This window comes from Pseudophryne corroboree, chromosome 1 (assembly GCF_028390025.1).
Source record: "Pseudophryne corroboree isolate aPseCor3 chromosome 1, aPseCor3.hap2, whole genome shotgun sequence".
NCBI lineage: Eukaryota > Metazoa > Chordata > Amphibia > Anura > Myobatrachidae > Pseudophryne > Pseudophryne corroboree.
The window spans coordinates 138,921,161-138,944,049 of record NC_086444.1 but is presented as its reverse complement, the minus strand read 5'-3'; the positions used below and the strand labels follow the sequence as shown (position 1 = coordinate 138,944,049).

General features: G+C 46.7%; 1 protein-coding gene and 1 long non-coding RNA gene across 4 annotated transcripts in view; one reads left to right on the top strand and one right to left on the bottom strand.

Annotated features, from left to right (window-relative positions):
• Nucleotides 1–22,438, bottom strand: part of SGTB (small glutamine rich tetratricopeptide repeat co-chaperone beta) — a 142,103-nt gene extending 119,665 nt beyond the window's left edge. For all 3 annotated transcript variants that reach the window (XM_063963222.1, XM_063963219.1, XM_063963226.1), the window contains exons 1-2: nt 22,339–22,438; nt 20,126–20,229 (exon numbers count right to left, since the gene is read on the bottom strand). In XM_063963222.1, coding sequence (XP_063819292.1) covers nt 20,126–20,229; nt 22,339–22,438 — 204 coding nt within the window. The remainder of the gene's footprint in view (nt 1–20,125; nt 20,230–22,338) is intronic.
• LOC135057342 (uncharacterized) lies at nt 473–22,607 on the top strand. Its single transcript, XR_010244133.1, has 4 exons — nt 473–504; nt 864–1,153; nt 21,991–22,134; nt 22,366–22,607. It is a non-coding gene; the product is annotated as an uncharacterized LOC135057342 (long non-coding RNA).
• Nucleotides 22,608–22,889: the final 282 nt, after the last annotated feature.

Sequence of the window (22,889 nt, the reverse complement as noted above, 5' to 3'; positions counted from 1 at the left end):
TCCGCCTTGGAAATGGAGCTTTGCCGCCCCACCCTCCCGCCCTGCGACCCTCTCTGCCTCATTAACAGGCAGAGGCAATTGCATTTTCTGCGGTGCGCGAAGAAAATGCAGGCGCATGTGCAGGACGGGCCCTACGCATGAGCCGCATCCTCTTAGCAATTTTTGCCGCTGGATCGCTTATTGCGATCCAACCTGAATCAGGCCCTATGTGTACAATATAAAATATACATCACCATTAAGTGAGCAAAACTGCGGGCAAATGGTAGTAATAAAAAGTTTCTCATGTAATAGTTTTAAATAATAAGTGAAATCACATTTCCCTTAGGTCAGTCATGTAAAAGACAAGGGCCTCAAACCAGAAATAACCAGTCTTAGCCGGTCTGGTGGGGTGTGTAAGGTCATGCTGTGGATGTCATAATGGCAACTGCCTATATGAGGCTGTGCTGTTGCTGTCTCTTGCATATGCTTTCAGAGGCCTGGCACGGCATAGCACACTGGTAGAAGGTTAGTGACTGGACAAAGATAAGAGCAGCTTAGTTGGAATTGTCGGCAGACTTTTAGCATGATTATTATAATATATGACTTATGACCTTGGGGATAGCATAGTATCGGATAAAAACAAAATCTCACACCTACTGGGACAGTGCCGTTAGTTAACATCCCCAAGCGGCTGCAAATGGGCCATTGGAGATATTAGAAGAGCGCTGTCTAGATGGGCAGGGCCGGCGCTACCACTAGGCAGCTTTAGGCAGCTGCCTAGAGCGCCGGCCACTGGAGGGCGGCACTTAGCAGCACAACTAGGAGTGAGCGGCCTCCACTTTTCCCCGCAACCCACGGCAACGTTTGTTTTTTTAAAAATATAGTTCTGTGGGTTCCGGAGGGGATTGAGGACAAGTGCGGCATCAGACAGGCAGCAGGCGCCCGCCCACCTCGCACTATCTGCAGCGCACTATGCACTAGGAGCCGGCGGCACCACCAGGAACAGTGCCTCCCCGCCAGCAGCAGACGCCCGCCCCACACCAGCTGCTGTGCACTATGGAGCCGCCGGCAGCAGCAGCAGCATCTCCCCGCTAGCAGAAGCGCTAACCCTGGCGGCACCGTGAGCCGGAAGATGGTGGCAGCAGCGGGGAACAGTACAGCATCCTGGCCAGCGGTAAGATGCCGCCCCCTTGGTGCGATGGTGGGGCACCCGGAGTAGTGGCTGCCTGGAGTCACACCCCGGGGAAGTGGTAGTTGCTAAAGTGTGCACTGAAGGGGGGAGGGGGGTTGGATTTATCTACAGTATGTATGGAGACATTATGTGTATATAGATGTATGGAGACAGTGTATATATGTGTGTATGTATGGAGGCAGTGTATGTATGTATGTATATATGTAAGTACGTACGTACGTAGGCAGTGTATGGATGTACTGTATATATGTATGGAGGTAGTGCATGGCTGTATATATATGTGTGTATGTATGGAGGCAGTGTATGGATGTACGTACGTACGTACGTACGTACGTACGTACGTACGTACGGAGGCAGTGTGTGTATGAATGTATATATGTATGTACGTATGGAGGCAGTGTATCGCTGTATTGTGTATATGTGTGTATGTATGGAGGTAGTGTATGGATGTATGAAGGTAGTGTATGGCTGTATATATGTGTGTATGTATGAATGTATATGTGTATGGAGGCAGTGTATGGATGTATTGTATATATGTATGGAGGCAATGTATGGATGTATATATGTGTGTGTGTGTGTGTGTGTGTGTGTGTGTGTGTGTGTGTGTGTGTGTGTGTGTGTGTGTATGGAGGCAGTGTATGGATGTGTGTATGTATGGAGGCAGTGTATGGATGTATGGAGGCAGTGTATGGATGTACTGTATATATGTATGTATGGAGGCAGTGTATCGCTGTATTGTATATATGTGTGTATGTATGGAGGTAGTGTATGGATGTATGAAGGTAGTGTATGGCTGTATATATGTGTGTATGTATGAATGTATATGTGTATGGAGGCAGTGTATGGATGTATTGTATATATGTATGGAGGCAATGTATGGATGTATATATGTGTGTGTGTGTGTGGAGGCAGTGTATGGAGGCAGTGTATGGATGTATGGAGGTAGTGTATGGCTGTATATATGTGTGTATGTATGAATGTATATGTGTATGGAGGAAGTGTATGGATGTATTGTATATATGTATGGAGGCAATGTATGGATGTATATATGTGTGTGTGTGTGTGTGTGTGTGTGTGTGTGTGTATGGTGGCAGTGTATGGATGTGTGTATGTATGGAGGCAGTGTATGGATGTATGGATGTACTGTATATATGTATGTATGTATGGAGGCAGTGTATCGCTGTATTGTATATATGTGTGTATGTATGGAGGTAGTGTATGGATGTATGAAGGTAGTGTATGGCTGTATATATGTGTGTATGTATGAATGTATATGTGTATGGATGTAGTGTATGGATGTATTGTATATATGTATGGAGGCAGTGTATGGATGTATATATGTATGTATGAATGTGTGTGTGTGTGTGTGTGTGTGTGTGTATGTATGGAGGCAATGTATGGATCTGTGTATGTATGGAAGTGTGTATGTATGGAGGCAGTGTATGGATGTGTGGAGGCAGTGTATGGATGTATATGTGTGTGTGTGTGTGTGTGTGTATGGAGGCAGTGTATGGATGTATATAGGTGTGTGTGTGTGTGTGTGTGTGTGTGTATGGAGGCAGTGTATGGATGTATACATGTGGGTATATATGGAGGCAGTTTATGTATGTATGTATGTATGTATGTATGTATGTATGTGTGGAGGCAATGTATGTATGTATGTATGTATGTATGTGTGGAGGCAATGTATGGATGTACTGTATATATGTATGGAGGCAGTGTATGGATGTATGGATGTGTGGAGGCAGTGTATGGATGTACATATGTATGTGTGGAGGCAGTGTATGTATGTATGTATGTATGTATGTATGTATGTATGGAGGCAATGTATGGATGTACTGTATATATGTATGGAGGCAGTGTATGGATGTATGTATGTATGTGTGGAGGCAGTGTATGGATGTACTGTATATATGTATGGAGGCAGTGTATGGACGTATTGTATATATGTAAGGAGGCAGTGTATGGATGTACTGTATATGTGTATGGAGGCAGTGTATGGATGTATATATGTGTGTGTGTGTATGTATGGAGGCAGTGTTTGGATGTATATATGTACGTATGTATGGAGGCTGTGTATGGATGTATTGAGGCAGTGTATGTTTATATGGCCCCCCCTGGCGGCCATCTGACAGACGGGATCCCGGCTTCAGTATGGTGACCGGTGGTCTCCCAACCGCCGGTAACCCGATATCAACCCTGTGTGTATGTATGGAGGCAGTGTATGTATGTATGTATGTATGTATGTATGAGAGGCAGTGTATGTATGTATGTATGTATGTATGTATGTATGTATGTATGAGAGAGGCAGTGTATGTATATATGTATGAGGGAGGCAGTGTATGTATGTATGTATGTATGTGTATGTATGTATGTATGTATGTATGTATGTATGAATGAGAGAGGCAGTGTATGTATGAGGGAGGCAGTGTGTGTATGTATGTATGTATGTATGTATGAGAGAGGCAGTGTATGTATGTATGTATGTATGTATGTATGAGAGAGGCAGTGTATGTATGAGAGTCATTGAATATGTATGTATGTATGTATGTATGTATGTATGTATGTATGAGAGAGGCAGTGTGTGTATGTATGTATGTATGTATGTATGTATGTATGTATGTATGTATGAGAGTCAGTGAATATGTATGTATGTATGTATGTATGTATGTATGTATGTATGTATGAGAGAGTCAGTGAATATGTATGTATGTATGTATGTATGTATGTATGTATGTATGTATGTATGTATGAGAGGCAGTGTATGTATGTATATATGTATAAGAGACAGAATAAAATAGAGAGATGTGTGTGTGTGTGTGTGTGTGTGTGTGTGTGTGTGTGTGTGTGTGTGTGTGTGTGTGTGTCAGAAATAAAGGGAGATCATATATATATGTAAAAGAGAGCGAGAATGAGAAAGACAGAAAAAGTAGAGAGTTGTGAAGAAATGAGAGAATATGAATGTATATATGAGAGAGGCAGTGTATGGATATGTATGTATGAATGTATGAGAGATGAATGAAATAGAAAGAGATAGGCAGCTGGGTAGGGTTCCAGGATCTGGGAAGGTGGTGCCACTGAGTGTAGCTATCAAATAATTAATGATATCTTTGAGAGATAATGCAGTCAGACAGCTGGGAAATGTATTAGATGCCACCTATGAACTTTCACATTAGTAACTGGGAAAGTGAGTAACTGATGATGTTGGGGGGCAGTAGGCAGACATTTGCCTAGGGTGCCAAGAAACCTTGCACCGGCCCTGTAGATGGGCCTATAATGTTCCTAATGAAATCCTTTATGTGTGACTGCACCTATGACATCTCCTTGGAGTTGTTTGGTGAGCCTATAATGTTGCAAATTAAATCCTTTACTCTCTCTGTCTGCCTGTCTAAATCCCAGTGTGCCAGTGTTGCAGGCTGATCCATTTTTATTAATGTGCAGATATGTAAGAGAATTATATTTTGCTTTAATCATTACCTTTGTTTTTATCCAAAACTATATACAGATGTAGCCATGCTGATCATGGCTACATCTGAGGGAAACCTGCACCCTCGACGCAGCTATGTGCGCCTGTGCCTAGCCGTGCTGCGGCATTTGCCGCTCCCATCCATGCGAATGAGGCACACACACGTCTTAGACGTCCAGACGTACGCAGTGCGGTCACGCCTAACAAGGTGCAATCGCCGCAAAATGTAGCCACAACGAGAATGGCTACATTTGTAATCCCTGTTAGCTTCAGAAATTAATGCTATGGTGGTTATGACTGTCCCCCTCCCTCCCACTCATTCCCACTCATCTCTTGCTCTCTTCTTTCACTCTCTCATCATTGAAGTATAGGTGCGTTTTTCTCTGACCGGGTAAATAGGTCAAAATAGCAGATTTGAGGCGACAGAAGGGATGACTGGGTTAGGCAAGGTTAGTTGGTGGGCGGGTGGACTGGGCAAACTCTGTAATCAGTAGTCTCTTAATGCCTAGAGGGACAGGCAGTCCTTCAGCCATGGGTCCCCAGAGGTTTCCTCCAAAGGGGGTTTTTCCTCTCCTGAGTGCTGAAGAATGGCTCTTCATCATACTTGCCTACCTTCCAGGGCGAGTTCTAAATCGGGTGACCCTCCCGGCAACCCGGTAGAGCAGGCAAGTGTCCCGATTTCAGGGGTCACCCCCTGCCCGGCCGCCCACTTAGCGAGTGAAGTGGGCGGTCCGGGCAGGCGATTACGCGATTCTTGTTGAATCGCTCATCATAGCCACGCCCCCGCTGTATAATGCCGGTAATAGCTGTATTACACCGTGGGGGCGTGGCTTACATGATGCGATCCAGCAGCCACGCCCCCGTTCTGCCTCTGGCCCGGCCCATTCAGCCTCCACTCCGCACCCCTCTTCACATCACCTCACTGCCCGCCCCCCTGCTGAGCCGACCGGCTGCTCTCTCCCGGAGAGAGCAGCCCAAAAGTCGGCAAGTATGCTCTTCATGAGTCATGAGGCTCCCGCCATCTTGTTCCTCTTATAGGACAAGTTTGTAAGATTACTGAACCAATCGTAGTCTGAACTTCCCTATTTTAGAATGCAGAGTAAAAAATAATATTAATAATTACAAAAAGGAGATTTACGGTAAGAACTTACCTTTGTTAAATCTCTTTCTGCGAGGTAGACTGGGTTCCACAGGGATAACATTGGGTGTAAAGTTTGACCTTGATCCGAGGCACCAACAGGCTAAAAGCTTTGACTGTTCCCAGGATGCTTAGCGCCGCCTGCTCTATAACCCCGCCTCCGTGCACAGGAGCTCAGTTTTGTTAACCAGTCCAATGCAGTAGCAGGTAAAAGAGACGACAACAGTTAGTAGCCACATACACCACATTCTCACGACAGGAGAAGGTATCAGCGGCTAATGCCATACCAACCCAAAGAAGCTAAGTGCGTCAGGGTGGGCGCCCTGTGGAACCAAGTGTACCTCGCAGAAAGAGATTTAACAAGGTAAGTTCTTACCATAAATCTCCTTTTCTGCAGCAGGGTACACTGGGGTTCCACAGGGATAACATCGGGGATGTCCTAATGCACTTCCTCATGGGAGGGGACGCACTTTAGCGGGCACAAGAACCCGACATCCAAAGGAGGCATCCTGGGAGGTGGAAGTATCGAAGGCATAAACCTGATGAACGTGTTCACTGAGGACCACGTAGCCACCTTGCACCATTTTTTAAGGGTCGCACCACGGCGTGCCGCCCAAAAAGGTCCAACAGATCGAGTAGAATGGGCTTTGATGGTAGCAGGAGCCGGAAGGCCACCCTGTACATAAGCATGTGCAATCACCATTCTAATCTATCTGGCCAGGGTTTGCTTATTCGCAGGCCAGCCACATTTATGAAAACCAAAAAGGACAAAAATAGAATCAGATTTCCGAAGGGAAGCAGTTCTCTTCACATAAATACGGAGAGCCCGTACCACATCCAAAGGGCGCTCTTTGGAGGGCAAACCTGGAGAGGTAAAGGCCGGAACCACAATCTCTTGGCTAAGGTGGAACGATGACACCTTAGGTAGATAACCAGGGCGAGTTCTAAGAACCGCCCGGTCACAGTGAAGATTCAGAAAAGGTGACCGACAGGACAAGGCACCCAAGTCTGAAACCCGTCTAGCAGAGGCAATAGCCAGCAGAAACAAGACCTTCAGAGTAAGCCACTTAAGGTTCACAGACTCAAGAGGTTCAAACGGAGACTCTTGTAAGGCATCCAGAACAACCGACAAATCCCAAGGAGCCACAGGCGGGACATAGGGAGGTTGAATCCGTAACACACCCTGAGCGAATGTATGAACATTAGGCAGTCGCAATTTTTCTCTCAAACCAAATCGACAAGGCAGAAATTTGCACCTTGAGGGAGGCCAGACGAAGACCTAAGTCCGGGCACTGTTGCAGGAAGGCCAAAAGTTTGGCAGTACTGAACTTGTATATGTCATAATTATTAGTCGCACACCAGGTGACGTAAGAAAGCCAGGTTTCCGGGCCTTCATCATAGTTTGAATGACCGCCTCAGAAAACCCTTTGGCCCTCAGGACGGAAGCTTCAAGAGCCACGCCGTCAAAGTCAGCCGGGCCAAATCCTGGTAGACACAAGGGCACTGAACGAGAAGGTCTCGGTGCAGCGGAAGCAGAAGAGGACGCTCTATCGAGTGACTCTGCAGGTCTGAGAACCAATGCCGTCTGGGCCACGCTGGAGCGATTAGAAGTAGTATTCCTCCTTCTTGCTTGAACTTCCTTATCACCCTGGGCAGAAGTGACACCGGAGGGGACACGTACGGCAGCCGAAAGTTCCATGGAATTGACAGTGTGTCCACGAACGCTGCTTGAGGATCCCTTGTCCTTGCACCAAAGACCGGAACCTTGTGATTGTGTCGAGACGCCATCAGGTCTACATCTGGTAGGCCCCACTTGTCCACTAGGAGTTGAATGACTTCTGGATGAAGACTCCACTCTCCGGCGTGAACATCCTGACGACTGAGGAAGTCCGCTTCCCAGTTGAGGACTCCAGGAATGAACACTGCCGATATGGCTGGCAGATGGCGTTCCGCCCAATCAACAATCCTTGACACTTCCATCATTGCCATGCGGCTTCGAGTGCCGTCCTGATGATTTAGGTACGCCACCAAGGTGGCGTTGTCTGACTGTACTTGAACAGGCCTGTTCTGTACCAGAGGCAGGGCTAGTGTCAACGCACTGAACACCGCCCGCAATTCCAGAATGTTTATCGGGAGGAGAGATTCCTCCCTGGTCCACCGACCCTGAAGAGAGTGTTGCTCCAATACCGTGCCCCAAACCCGCAGACTGGCATCCGTCATTAAAAGGACCCTGTTGGAGATCCAGAAGGGACGACCCCTGCTCAGTTGCTGGTCCTGTAGCCACCAGGACAGTGACAAGTGGACCTCCGGAGTCAAAGAGATTATTTGAGTTCTGATCCGGTGAGGTAGGCCATCCCACTTGGAGAGTATTAACCTCTGCAGAGTGCGTGAATGAAATGGAGCTTACTCTACCATATCGAAAGCCGACACCATGAGGCCTAGTACTTGCATCGCCGAGTGCATCGACACTCGCGGGCGAGAGAGGAAGCATTGTATCTTGTCCTGAAGGTTCAGGACCTTCGCATGAGACAAAAACATCCGCTGGTTGTGGGTGTCTAATAGCGCTCCCAGGTGCACCATGCTCTGTAAAATATATTAAATATTATGTGTTTTTATGGAATTTAAGATGGATTGAATGAACAGGTGTGGACTAGTGAAGTGCCACTATAGGTATAAATACTCTGTCTTTAGACTAGATCACCTTTGAAAAAGCTGCAGGACCTGCAGCGAAACGCGTCAGTTGTTACCTACATCACCAACTACGTGCTGTATTATTAGTGCTCACCCCATACTGGACTTCTACAACGAACTTACTGGTGAATGGACTTGTTTCCTGGTCATTTTGAGACCTATTCCGCAAGAAAGGCTCTGCATTCTGGCGAGGACCTAGGACTACGGTACCAACCCTTAATTAAACGACTTTGCAAAGGGACCTTGTTTCCTCCAGCGGCAAAAAAAGCGGTAAAGTAATCATTGGGACTGTGCTATCAGCTCCTAAAACCATCTATGCCCACACCAACTATTGTCCAGATATTATCAAAAGGAACGGACACTATTGATTGAAAAGCTCTGTCGGTGATTGTGTTGATTTTATTAATATTTTATCAGAGTATATTTTAATAAATGTTGAAAAGTTCCCTTTCATCCAATCATCTTTGTTGTTAGTGTTTACACATTAGCGCTGCTATTGTTTTTTATGCACCATGCTCTGAGCAGGGACCATGGAAGACTTCTTCCAGTTTATGAGCCACCCGTGGGCTTGTAGGAATTGGACCGTCAACTCCAGATGACGAAGGAGAACCTCCGGAAAGTTCACCAGGATCAAAAAGTCATCCAGATACGGCAGGATCCCGATACCCTGACGGCGTAGTAGAGCCGTCATGACCGCCATGACCTTGGTGAAGATCCGTGGAGCCATGGTCAGACCAAAAGGTAAGGCATGGAATTGAAAATGTAGGTTGCCAATAGCAAACCGCAGGTATTGCTGATGCGACGCTGCAATAGGTATATGCAGGTAAGCATCCTGAATGTCCAGGGATACCATATAGACCTTGGGCTTCAAAGCCAGAACAATAGAGCGAAGAGTTTCCATACGGAATTTTGAAACCCTCACAAATTTGTTCAAAGACTTGAGGTTGAGAATGGTTAGAGAAGATCCATTCGGCTTTGGAACTAGGAACAGCATTGAATAGTACCCCCTGCCTCTCTGAGATAGAGGCACCGGCACTATCACTCCCGTGTCCAGAAGGGATTGTACCACCAGATGGAGAGTTTTTGCCTTTACCGGGTCTGTAGGGACGTTTGTTGAGCAAAACTTGTTGAGGGGGATGTTTCTTGAAAGAGGTGGCATATCCGTGAGCGATTACTTCCCTTACCCAGGCGTCTGAAGTGGTCTGTAACCACACCTGAGCAAACCGTAGAAGTCAGCCTCCCACCCTGGGATTACCCAGAGGGAGACCCGCCCCTTCATGCAGCAGGCTTATCTGTTTTGGAAGCAGGCTGATGGGCAGCCCAGGCATGTTTAGGTTTGGGCTTAGTGGATTTGAAAGTGCGAGCCTGTTTCAGGTACGATGGACACTTTGCTTTACCTGGAGGTCGAAAGGAACGAAAGGAAATACTGTTAGCCTTCGGAGCTGAAGGAGTAGTACTAGGCAGACATGCAGTCTTAGCAGATGCTAAGTCAGCAACGATCTTATTCAGGTCTACCCCAAAAAGAATGTTTCCCTTAAAAGAGATCACCTCCAAGGTCTTTTTAGAGTCCAAATCTACAGACCAGGACCGCAACCAGAGGATCCGGCAAGCCAGAATATACGTAGTAGACGCTTTGGCCGCCAGGATACCTGCATCAGATGCCGCCTCCTGTATATAATAAGAGGCTGCAATAATGTATGAAAGACACTGTCTAGCATTATCAGGAAAATTAGTCGGTAGTTCCGCTTCAGCTTCCTGAACCTAGGCCTCTACGGCTTTAGCAGCCCAAGAGGCCGCAATAGTAGGCCTATGCACAGCTCCAGCAAGAGTGTAAATAGATTTCAAGCAACCCTCCACTCGTTCATCCGCCGGTTCCTTCAAAGAGGTGACGGCAGTGACAGGCAGAGCAGATGACACCACCAGACGCGCGACTTGTGAGTCCACCGGCGGCGGTGTTTCCCAATTTTTACTTAACTCTGCAACGAGAGGATAACGAGCTAGCATCTTCTTAGACAGGTAGAATTTCTTTCCTGGATATTCCCAGGATTCCTGACATATGTCAACTAAGTGGTCAGAATGAGGTAAAACTAATTTTGAACCTTCTGATGCTTAAACTTATCTGGTTTCTTAGAGGTAGCTGGGGGTTCTTCGTCATCATCAATTTGAAGAAGCAGCCTGATAGCCTCCAAAAGGTCAGGAACGTTCACCTGTGTAGTAGACTCCCCATCAGAAGCATCTGCATCAGTGTCTGAGGGGTCAGTATATGCGCCATCTTCATCAGATGAAGTATCTGAAACATGAGTGGATTGTGAGGAAGTTATGGCCCGTTTTGACGACCCCTTGGTCTTAGGTGGGTGAGGGTTAGGATTTTGCTTGGCCAAAGACTGATTTAATTGCTGTAACTGAGAGGACAGAGTATCTGCCCATGGCGGATTAGCAGCAGGGACAATATGTGGCTGTAATGGCACAGGAGGTCCCGTAGGGAGCGCAAGTCTAGTTACAAGAGTAGTCAGTAAATTAGAAAATGTATCCCACGGTGGGTCATGATTTGCCCCCCGTTGCTGTGGACTGACTAAGGTGTATAAAACCCCCTGTATCTGAACCCTCAGCTGCAATATTTTCCTCAGAGACAACTATGGCATTAGCACTGCAGGGTGCAGGATTAGCCATAGAATTATCACCCTGTGTAGCTGACATGATATGAAAGCGTAACCGTAGGGCGAAATAGTACAATATAAGCAGACAAAGTACCTGCAAGCAGAGCACACACGGAGAATTTAAGAGGTATATGGTGACTGTAAAACACAGAGAAAAATACCAAAGGAGTATATCCTAAATGAAAACCCTGAAGCACTTAGCCCCCCTCAGGGAACAGAATATAGGGATAGCAGTATATGCGGGATACACGGAAAGGAAATCACACAGCAGCTGTTGGCACACACACAGTCACATGTACACATGTACAATGCAGAAATTATCATAAATAACAATAAAACTGCACTGGACTAGCATTACTAAGTAACTGCACTACAAAGTAAAGCTATGTATAAAATAGGATTTTAATACCTACCGGTAAATCCTTTTCTCTTAGTCCGTAGAGGATGCTGGGGATGCTTCAAGAACCATGGGTTATAGACGGGATCCGCAGGAGACATGGGCACACTTTCAGACTTTGAATGGGTGTGAACTGGCTCCTCCCTCTATGCCCCTCCTCCAGACTCCAGTTTAAGTAACTGTGCCCAGGGAGACGGACATTTCGAGGAAAGAATTTACTGATAAACCACGGTGAGCATTTTACCAGCTCACACCTCCAGTATGCCGCAGAACGTGGCATTCAATAGAAAACCAACCGACGGTATGAACAATATGCAGCACTACGCTGACATAAAGCGTAACACAACCTGCGTGTGTAAACACAACCAATAACAGTATAACGCATGTCATGGCATGCATATCGTCAGTAACAGGCTGACTTAAACGCAACACACCATGTGTGTAAACATACCCAATAACTGCAGATACAGTACGCACTGGGACGGGCGCCCAGCATCCTCTACGGACTAAGAGAAAAGGATTTAACGGTAGGTATTAAAATCCTATTTTCTCATACGTCCTAGAGGATGCTGGGGATGCTTCAAGAACCATGGGGTTTATACCAAAGCTCTAGAACGGGCGGGAGAGTGCGGATGACTCTGCAGCACCGATTGACCAAACAAGAGGTCCTCCTCAGCCAGGGTATCAAACTTGTAAAACTTCGCAAGGGTGTTTGATCCCGACCAAGTAGCAGCTCGGCAAAGCCGTAATGCGGAGACCCTTCGGGCGGACGCCCAGGATGAGCCCACCTTTCTGATAGAATGGGGCTTCACCGATTTCGGTAACGGCAATCCAGCCGTAGAAAGAGCCTGCTGAATCGTATTACAGAACCAGCGTGCAATAGACTGCTCGAAAGCAGGAGCCCCAATCTTGTTGGGAGCCCATAGGACAAACAGAGCCCCTGTTTTCCTAATTTGAGCTGTTCTGGCGACTTAGTTTTTGCTCTGACCCCATCGAGAGACTTCGATTCCGCCAAGGCGTCAGTAGCCACTGGCACCACAATAGGCTGGTTTACGTGAAACAATGAAACCACTTTTGGCAGAAATTGCTGACGAGTTCTCAACTCCGCTCTATCAGCATGGAAGATTAAATAGGGGCTTTTGTGAGACAAAGCCGCCAATTCAGATACCTGCCTTGCGGATGCCAAGACCGACAACATGACTACTTTCCAAGTAAGGAATTTTAACTCAACCTTACGTAAAGGTTCAAACCAATGAGATTGCAGGAACTGCAACACCACATTAAGATCCCATGGTGCCACTAGGGGCACAAAGGGAGGTTGGATGTGCAGCATGCCTTTTACGAAGGTCTGAACTTCTGGAAGGGAGGCCAAATCTTTCCGAAAGAAAATTGATAAGGCCGAAATTTGTACTTTAATGGAGCCTAACTTTAGGCCCGCATCCACACCTGCTTGCAAAAAATGGAGCAAACGCCCCAGCTGAAAGTCCTCCGTAGGAGCCTTCTTGGATTCACACCAAGACACATATTTTCTCCAAATACGATGGCAATGCTTTGCCGTTACTTCTTTTCTAGCCTGAAGAAGTGTGGAAATGACTTCACTGGGAATACCCCTTCAGGGTAGGATTTGGCGTTCAAACGCCATGCCGTCAAACGCAGCCGCGGTAAGTCTTGATACACGCACGGTCCTTGCTGTAACAGGTCCTCTCGTAGAGGAAGAGGCCAGGGATCTTCTATGAGTAATTCTTGAAGATCTGGATACCAAGCCCTCCTTGGCCAGTCCGGAACAATGAGGATTGCCTGAACCTTTGTTCTTCTTATGATCTTTATCACCTTCGGAATGAGTGGAAGTGGAGGGAACACATAGACAGACTGAAACACCCACGGTGTCACCAGGGCGTCCACCGCTATTGCTTGAGGGTCCCTCGACCTGGAACAATATCTCTGAAGGTTTTTGTTGAGGCGAGACGCCAGCATGTTTATTTGAGGAATTCCCCAATGACTTGTCACTTCTGCAAAAACCTCTTGATGAAGACCCCACTCTCCTGGAAGGAGATCGTGTCTGCTGAGGAAGTCTGCTTTCCAGTTGTCAACACCTGGAATGAAGACCGCTGACAGAATGCTTACATGTCTTTCCGCCCAGCGGAAAACTTTTGTGGCTTCTGCCATTGCCGCTCTGCTCTTCGTTCTGCCCTGGCGGTTTACGTACGCCACTGCTGTTAAGTTGTCCGGCTGAATTAAGACGGCAGCTCGCGAAGAAGGTGTTCCGCTTGCAGAAGGCCATTGTAAATAGCCCTCAATTCCAGAATGTTTATTGCAGACAAGCTTCCTGGCTTGACCATCTTCCCCGGAAACTCTTCCCCCTGAAAGACTGCTCTCCAGCCTCGGAGACTTGCATCCATGGACACCAGGATCCAATCCTGGATCCCGAACCTTCGTCCCTCTAGGAGGTGAGAACTGTGCAGCCACCACAGGAGAGAGATTCTGGTCATGGAATATCGGATTATTTTCCGGTCATATGCAGGTAAGACCCGGACCACATGTCCAACTGGTCCCGCTAAAACCACTCTGGCATTTAACCTGCCCACTGAATGACCTCTTAGGCCGCAACCATCTTCTTCATCAACGGAACGTATTGATGGAACTGACACTGTTGCAGATACGATCCGACTCTGAATCCTCAGAGCTCTTTCCACTGGAAGAAACAAACTCTCAACAGTTCTGGATCTAACATTATTCCCAACTCCGACAACCGCTTCGTTGGGACCTGTGGCGAGCGCAGCAAGCCACCAAGCCCGCAGTGTGAAGCCCACAGCAAGGGGCTTCATTTCACTTGCCCCCCTGCCGGCATTCTGGCGGCTGGGATCCTGACAACGGTATGCTGGCCGCCAGGATCCCGGCCTCCGGTCAACCATACCCAACGCATCTGAATGATTACTTGTGCCTGGTGTAGGATTTTCAAATATGTGTAGTTTACTGTATACAAGGATTTGAAACATTATAGGAACTGAGATCTAAGGTGTATTACATGTAGTTACAAAAAAATAAAATAGGATTTTAATTATCTACATTTCTCGTAGTCCATAAGGTATATTGGGGAGACTTAGGGGGTAATTCAGAGCCGATTGCAGCAGCAAATTTGTTAGCAGTTGGGCAAAACCATGGGGGTAATACCAAGTTGATCGCAGCAGGAAATTTTTTAGCAGTTGAGCAAAACCATGTGTACTGCAGGGGGGGGGGGGGGGGAGGCAGATATAACATGTGCAGAGAGAGTTAGATTTGGGTGGGTTATTTTGTTTCTGTGCAGGGTAAATACTGGCTGCTTTATTTTTACACTGCAATTTAGATTGCAGATTGAACTCACCACACCCAAATCTATCTCTCTCTGCACATGTTATATCTGCCCCCCCTGCAGTGCACATGGTTTTGCCCAACTGCTAAAAAACTTCCTGCTGCGATCAACTTGGAATTACCCCCAATGTGCACTGCGGGGGGGGGGGGCAGATATAACATGTGCAGAGAAAGTTACATTTGGGTGGAGTGTGTTCAAACTGAAATCTAACTTGCAGTGTAAAAATAGAGCAGCCAGTATTTACCCTGCACAGAAACAGTATAACTCAACCAAATCTAATTCTTTCTGCAAATGTTATATCTGCCACACCTGCAGTGCAGATGGTTTTGCCCAACTGCTAACAAATTTGATGATGCGATCACCCCCTTAGTACGGTTATAGACGGGAACCAAAGGAGCCGGTGCACTTTAAATTTCTTCAACTGGGTGTGCTGGCTCCTCCCCTCTAAGTCCCCTCCCACAGGCAGTTATAGGTAAAACAGTGCCCGAAGGAGAAAAGACATGAGAGAAGGAACATAACAATGAGTGGTGAGATTTATACACCAGCACACCAGTAACATAAAACAACCAGCAACAGCTGGTAACAAAACAGCAACAGCTGAACAGGTAACCTTAGAACAGGTAACCATAGAAAAGAGAACCTGCAGAAAAGTCAACGCACTGAGGTGGGTGCCCAATATCCCTTATGGACTACAAGAAAAGGCTTTACCAGTAGGTAATTATAATCCTATTTTCTCTAGCATCCATAAGGGATATTGGGGAGACTTAGTATGATGGGGACGTCCCAAAGCTTCCAGAATGGGCGGGAATGTGCAGAGACTTCTGCAGCACCACCTGCCCAAACTGGGTATTCTCTTTGGCCAGAGTATCAAACTTGTAGAACTTCACAAAGGTGTTTTCCCCCGACCAGGTAGCAGGTCAGCATAGTTGCAAAGCCGAGACTCCACGGGCAGCCGCCCAAGAAGACCCCACCGATCTTGTAGAGTGGGCCTTCAGAGACTGTGGAACAAGTAAGGCTGCCGCCACATAGGCCTGTTGGATAGTAAGCCTAAGCCAACGAGCAATAGACTGCTTTGAAGCAGGGCAACCCTTTTTCTGTGCAACATATAGCACGAACAAAGAATCCATATTTCTGATCCGAGCCGTTCTCTTGACATAGATCTTCAAGGTGCGCACCGCATCCAGTTACTTACGAAGGAGCAGAAGTGCCAGAACCTGATGGAACCACAATAGGTTGATTCAAGTGGAACGCAGAGACTACCTTCGGCAGGACATGCTGCCTAGTCCTGAGCTCCGCTCAGTCCTCGTAAAAGACCAAGTAGGGACTTTTACACGATAAGACCCCCAATTCTGAGACATGCCTAGCAGAAGCCATTGCCAACAACATCAACGTCTTCCACGTGAGGTACTTGTCTTCTACCGTGGTTGCAGGTTTTCTGGTCTTACCTCTGGTGCCTCTAGTCACATTGGAGGTACCTCTGGCCCAAGATCGAAATCTGTTAGACCGAAAGGACTGAACAGACGGCCCTGGGTAGGAAAGCCTAGCCGGCGGGGCCACAAAGGGGAGAAACGTGGATTTCCCCGCAGTAACGTTAGAAATCCACGCATCCAACTCAACCCTGAAGAGCCATTCCCCAGTAAAGGGGAGAGATTCCACACTGCGCTTGTACTCTGCGTCCACTATCCATTGATGCAACCACAAGGCTCTGAACGCAGACACTGACATGGCAGAGGTCCTAGCAATAATATTGCCCATCTCCTTGAGAGAGTCACACAGAACACGAGCAGTGTCCTGGATGTGCCTTATGAGAGTTACTGTAGTAAACAGGGGCATATCCCCGGAGAGGCCCTCCTGAATTTGAGTAGCCCACGTATGAATGGCATGTGTCATCCAGCAACCCTGCCGGGCCCCTCCACCAATGCATGTCTTCTGGCGTTTTTATAACAACATGGTGACGATACTGTAGCACAGAGATTTTCAACCTTTTACAACTTGCGGCACACTGATCATGATTGAAATATTGCCAAGGCACATTCATATATAATGGTGATGCATGGTGCAGTTGCGTGTCCTAGGATGTCATGTCACAGCTTCTCCATAGGTAACGCCTGAGACACATCTGAGAAAGCCAGAAGAGCCCAACACTGCCCGGGCCCTAAATAAGAATTGGCTCTGCAACCGGTAAACCCACCAGTATTGATCATTTCAGGGCCTCAGTAGCGGCAAAACACTGACGGACCTGGCTGTGCTTGTATGGCGGCACACCTGGAGACTGCTCAGGCCACACTATTGTGCCACGGCACAGTGGTTGAAAGACACTGCTGTAGCATATGCACAATCAGACCAATCGGAAAATGTTTGTGCTTTTCACAGATTTACTCCGATTTTTTCATAATTTTGTCCCTAAATGAGGTCATCACTGAAACACTGTAACAGTACTAAACAACATACTGTTACAACAGTGGAAATTGGGTTCACACAAAGCCTTACATAGCCAAAGATAAATAGGGACACCCTACAATAAAATCTATACATATAATAAAACTGTAAGGGTTGTGTCTGTACATAGACATTTTTTTGTTGTTGAGAATTATACTTCTAGGGACTGTTTATGGACCATCGAGACAAAAAAAATGAAAAAATGAAATTTAGTCTGTCTGTACGTTCTGGCATCACACAAAAACTACTGTATGAATTTATATCGCATTTTCACTGTTGTATAGCTTAGTGACCTAGAAAAGGACTGAGGTATGTATGGTCTCCATCTAACATCAGGGAGAGGAACAACAAATGAACAACCAGACGCTTGCAGTGTGCAGGCTCCTCAAGTCCAAAAGGGATGCGGTTATGTGACCGGCGGTCACAATACCAGCGCCAGCATCTCGAACACTGATGGGCCCGCTGGTTGGCATGCCGAGCAACAGAGACTATTCCCATAGAGTGGGAATAGAAACTGTGGCAAACGCAGCGAGCCCGCAAGGGGCTTTGTTGCGCTGGCCAACACCCCCCCATCCCCGCTGGCCATCTGACAAACTGGATTTCGGCGTCGGTATGGTGACCGCGGGTATCTCAACCACCGGTCACCCAATACCAACCCGTCCAAAATGACTATACAGTATGAGTGGAATTATTAAACTCACTTAGTGCAGCTGCACTTCCAGCGTATAGCACTGCACTGACAGTTGGTGTTCCGGTCATGCTTCTGCGAACCTTGACTCTGCCCAGGTTATACAACAGTACCCAACTTGCCTACTTTTGAAAAAGCATGTCAGGGAGATGTGAAAGTATCACCTATCAGTGCGGACGTGTACTGCTACATCTGAGAGGCGTGTCATAAAAATGACTTACATCCAAATGTAAATGAGCTCCAAAGTTAGTAAGATCTACTTGTTGAAGAAAAGACTCTTATATTTTGCAGAATTTGTTCGTGTATTGTGCTTTACAAGAGGTTCCATATACTGTAAGTGGCCACAAGAAACTTTATTTAATATGCATGTTGCCATAGGGATCAATGGGGGTAATTCTGAGTTGATCGCAGCAGCAAGTTTGTTAGCAATTGGGCAAAACCATGTGCACTGCAGGAAGGGGGGGGGGGGGGGGGGGGGGCAGATATAACATTTGCAGAAAGAGTTAGATTTGGGAGGGTTATTTTGTTTCTGTACAGGGTAAATACTGGCTGCTTTATTTTTACACTGCCATTTAGATTGCAGATTGAATACACCCAGTAGCGGATCTTGCCACGGGCAAGCAGGACTTTTGCCCGGGGCGCCGCCTTCCGGAGGGCGCCGCACCATGGCAAGATCCACTACTGCTGTGCCCTCCGCAGCCTGCTGTGTCCCCGTGTGAAGGGAACTAGATGCTACGCGTCTAGTTTCCCTTCATGGAGAGGACCTTTGCTGTGCGGTGCACGATGACGTCATCGCGCACCGCACAGCAAAGGTCCTTTCCACGAAGGGAACTAGACGCTACGCGTCTAGTTTCCCTTCGTGGAGAGGACCTTTGCTGTGCGCGATGATGTCATCGTGCACCGCTCAGCATTTCAGCGGCGCTACTACTGTACAGGGGGCGTAACTGACCATGCCCCCTGTACAAAACCACGCCCCTATGCACTGCCCGAGGCGCAAAAAGGGCTCGAACCGGCCCTGAATACACCCCACCCAAATCTAACTCTCTCTGCACGTTATACCTGCCCCTCCTGCACTGCACATGGTTTTGCCCAACTGCTAACAAAGTTCCTGCTGCGATCAACTAAGAATTAGGCCCATTGTGTCTTATAACCAATGCAGGGAAATGGCGCTGATGTTCCCATTTGAATGTATGTATCTGTGATTTATTCCTCCCCCCCAAGAATGGAACAGCGTCACAATGGGGTTAAGGTGCAATTAGGGAGATTGCTGGACTATTCAGGGAGTCAGGGAGATTGCTTCTATTTCAGGGAGTCTCCTGCAGAATGAGGGAGTGTAGCCAAGTATGTAATAAATGCAGCAGCCAATCAGCTCCAATATGTAAATTAACAGTTAGGAGCTGATTGGCTGGTGCGTTTATCACCTTACACTTATCACTGGTTAATACATCTTCCTTATGCCTTCTCCATGTTAATACATCTGCCCCTTATTAATTCCTTGAAACATAATATATACTGGCTTGGCCTCTATGAGCTACAGTACTGCCATTCCTGTCCCTGGGCATCTGTCAACACAGTGCACAGTTTCTGAAAAGATCATCTCAACAGCGACAGTCATGCCACTGCAATGTGAAATTGGGTTTACATGCCACTATAGTAAAAGACTCACTGACATGGCACAGAATTAAACATGCATGCCAACACTTCAAAAGTCTCCATAGCAATCATGCCCACTACTGCGCAAGGATGCAAAAAGCAGCGATGGAGACCAACACTTACCGCATAATCACCAGCACACACTGACGGCAGCCATTTTGTGGGGATGTGGTCAGCATCCCGACAGTGTGGACTGAACAAATGTTCATTTTAATGCAGCTTATCAGCTCTCTAGGAACATTCTACCTTAGGAATATCACTAGTGCCAGTATAGGGGTAAAGACCACAAAAGGAGTGCAGCCCCTGAGTGAAGCGGCAGGTACAGTTTCCTATTATAGTGCCTAACATGGCAGGTGGTATGTGTGGACGGAGTCTCGCTCACAGGATATAGCACACAAAAGCAAGCTGTGGTATCAGTTTTAAAGGATCACTCAGCTCCACAAATAATACATCATACCAATCTGTAGCAAAATTACCTTAAAACGTGCTTGTGAAAACATTTCTTCCAAGGTATTTGGTGCTGCAAGATGTGCATCTTCAGGGCTGATCTTAAATACAGTCTCCAGACACTGTATAGCCACTGAATGGAGAGAGAACCAGAGTTTTTTCTGCAATTCTATATCATCACAGTTGTCAAATCAATCGTTTTATGTATGTGCAAGTTAATTCAGAGGATGGGTAACAAAAAGTGTTGCTGATCCGGCATAGAATACAAGTTACTGATTTGTCCTGCAAAGTGTGTCCTGTTTGGGCTTCTGCAGAGGACTACGAAATTCCATCCAGTTTCAATCATTCCTTAATGAAGGTGGCAGATGAACTCCATTATTTTATGTACGGTCATTGGCCGTCTGCACTACTGTGATTCTAGAGCAGGGGTTCCCAACCAGAGTCTTCAAGGCACAACTGATTGATTGGTTGCTATGGGCAACATCCCATCTTAAACAGAATTCCCATCTTAGTAAATTTACCCCTATCAGTCCAGATTTTAAGGATAGCCATACTTAATGTGACTCATTTAGTATCTCCGTTAATTTGATTTAACCATCTAAAACCTGGACTGTTAGTGTGCCTTGAGGACTGTGGTTGGGAAACACTGTTACAGAAGATCCAGTTATTCAGTAGTTGTTATACAGATCCAGACATTAATCAATCAATCAGGATAAACTCGCAGGGGGGAATTCAATATTTGTTTTGGGACGTCCTGCACATGACGCAGCAATTCAATTGTACGGCAGGATGTAATGGAGTCCGAGTTCACCGGAGGTGCTGGATGCTGGACAATTTTGGACGTTTTTTTTTTTAAAAAGGGCAATCACTTATAAGGCATGGTTTTGCCTTGTAAGTGTCTGACCCTTTATAAAAATGTCTGTTACCGGACGGCATCCCACACCTCTGGGGATCTTGGACGCCATTACATCCCGCCAGTTGCTTTGATTGGGCACACGTAACACAGGCAACCATTAATTCTGCTTGTCCCCTCCTGGGGTGACAAACAGAAGTGTGTGAAATGTCCAGCTTTTTGCACATTTTTCTTGTCGCGCCCAATACTTTACATGGGTTTAGCCATTTTGCGTGGCTAAACTTGGTGCTTTTGGGCGCAACTAGCCCAATAAACAATGGGCGTCCGGCACTGAAACAAACATTTGCATATCACCCATCTAAAGTAACAGGCGACATGCTGTGACAAGGCGGGCTAAGTGTACGGCCATACATAGCGCCCCCCGTTTATCGGGACCCGCTTGGCTGGAAGGAGAGTGCACATGGGCACCTATGTAGGCGCCCACATATGTGTGGCAGTCCTGCTGCTGCCGGGTCCGACCGCAGCGTGCTGCGGTTGGGCCGAACGGCAGGGCAACGGGATTTCAATGTATGCGTTCACACAGTGTTCCATTGAAATCCTGTGTGTCACTGGCCGGATCCTGTGCTGCGGCATCCCGCAGAACAGGATCTGTGTGAACACAGAACCCCCCTCCTGGCTCAGCTGGTCCCGTTCAGCGGGACCCAATTGGGCGCAATGTGTGACCGTAGCCTAAAACATTTGAATCTTCCCCTCAGAGCTTAGTGTGTCCCCAGTATAAATGGCTTGATCCACATTGACATGCCATTCACAGTGTCTGAGTCAGAGACAGGTGATTGGTCGCCTGGTATTTTTGCTCAATTGTTTTATCCAGTGATCCCCATAAAAGATAAGTCAGTTATACACAGATATATGGTTTATTCTTGTGCAGGGTTATACATAGGGCAGATAAATACAATCTCAGATCCTGTAACAAGTGACATACCCATCAAATAATGGTTAGAGGCCACAAGCGACATTTATAACCTCTAATCAACTTTACAGGTTACAAAGGCACGGACCAGCCCCACTCAGTAGAGATAAGCCACAGCCAGGCGTATCATCAGTTTGCTTGACGTTCTACCAGAGCTCAAGGATCTTTTTAGCAAAACTACTGAGGTGGTCCAAAAATGATAGGAGCATGGACAGGTGGGAAAAGTGCACTTTGAGGCTACGTTTTTACATCTTTTTTAAATGATCTTCATTATGTGTTAATGAGATACTTGTACTTTCCAAGAAACCCATTACACTGTACAATGATGTGCTCCAGTACTCAGCTTACTCTTGTTCTAGCTTTGTGTCTCTGTGCATGCTCTTCTATGGCTCTGCAAATGGACTGCGTTAATTATTTACCTTCCAAACTCTCTTGTTCATCTGAAGTGTACACATCCAGCTGACTCTGCTGTCTCAGGAACTGGATGACTGCATACACCAAACGCTTGATGGATGACATACCTCAGCTGACCGGCAAGACCTCAATCACTGCAACAAGGACAGAAATAAGATGTTCCGTACCAAACATTATGGTAACACAAGGAATTCTGGTGTACTATAAATCAGGCAGTTTATATGCCACTGGTTGGGGCAAATGTAAAATAAAATCACAGAAGCCATCTTGGTAACACATCTCACTAGTGTTATTTGGGTCACGCAATCACACTGCATACTGTCACTCTCTTCTAGGAGACTTTCTGTGAGACAAATAGCAGCGTCATTTGTTTTTCTTAACCGTGTTTTGCTGCCAGATAGATAAATAGTGCCATAATTAGAGTTTAATTTTAGCGTAGAGGAAATGACCTACATTACATACCACTCTGGCAGTTCTGCAATATGACAAGGACAACAGCAAATATTTAAAAGTCAGAACTCCTACACACAGACTGTTTTTGGCACCAATGATCAAG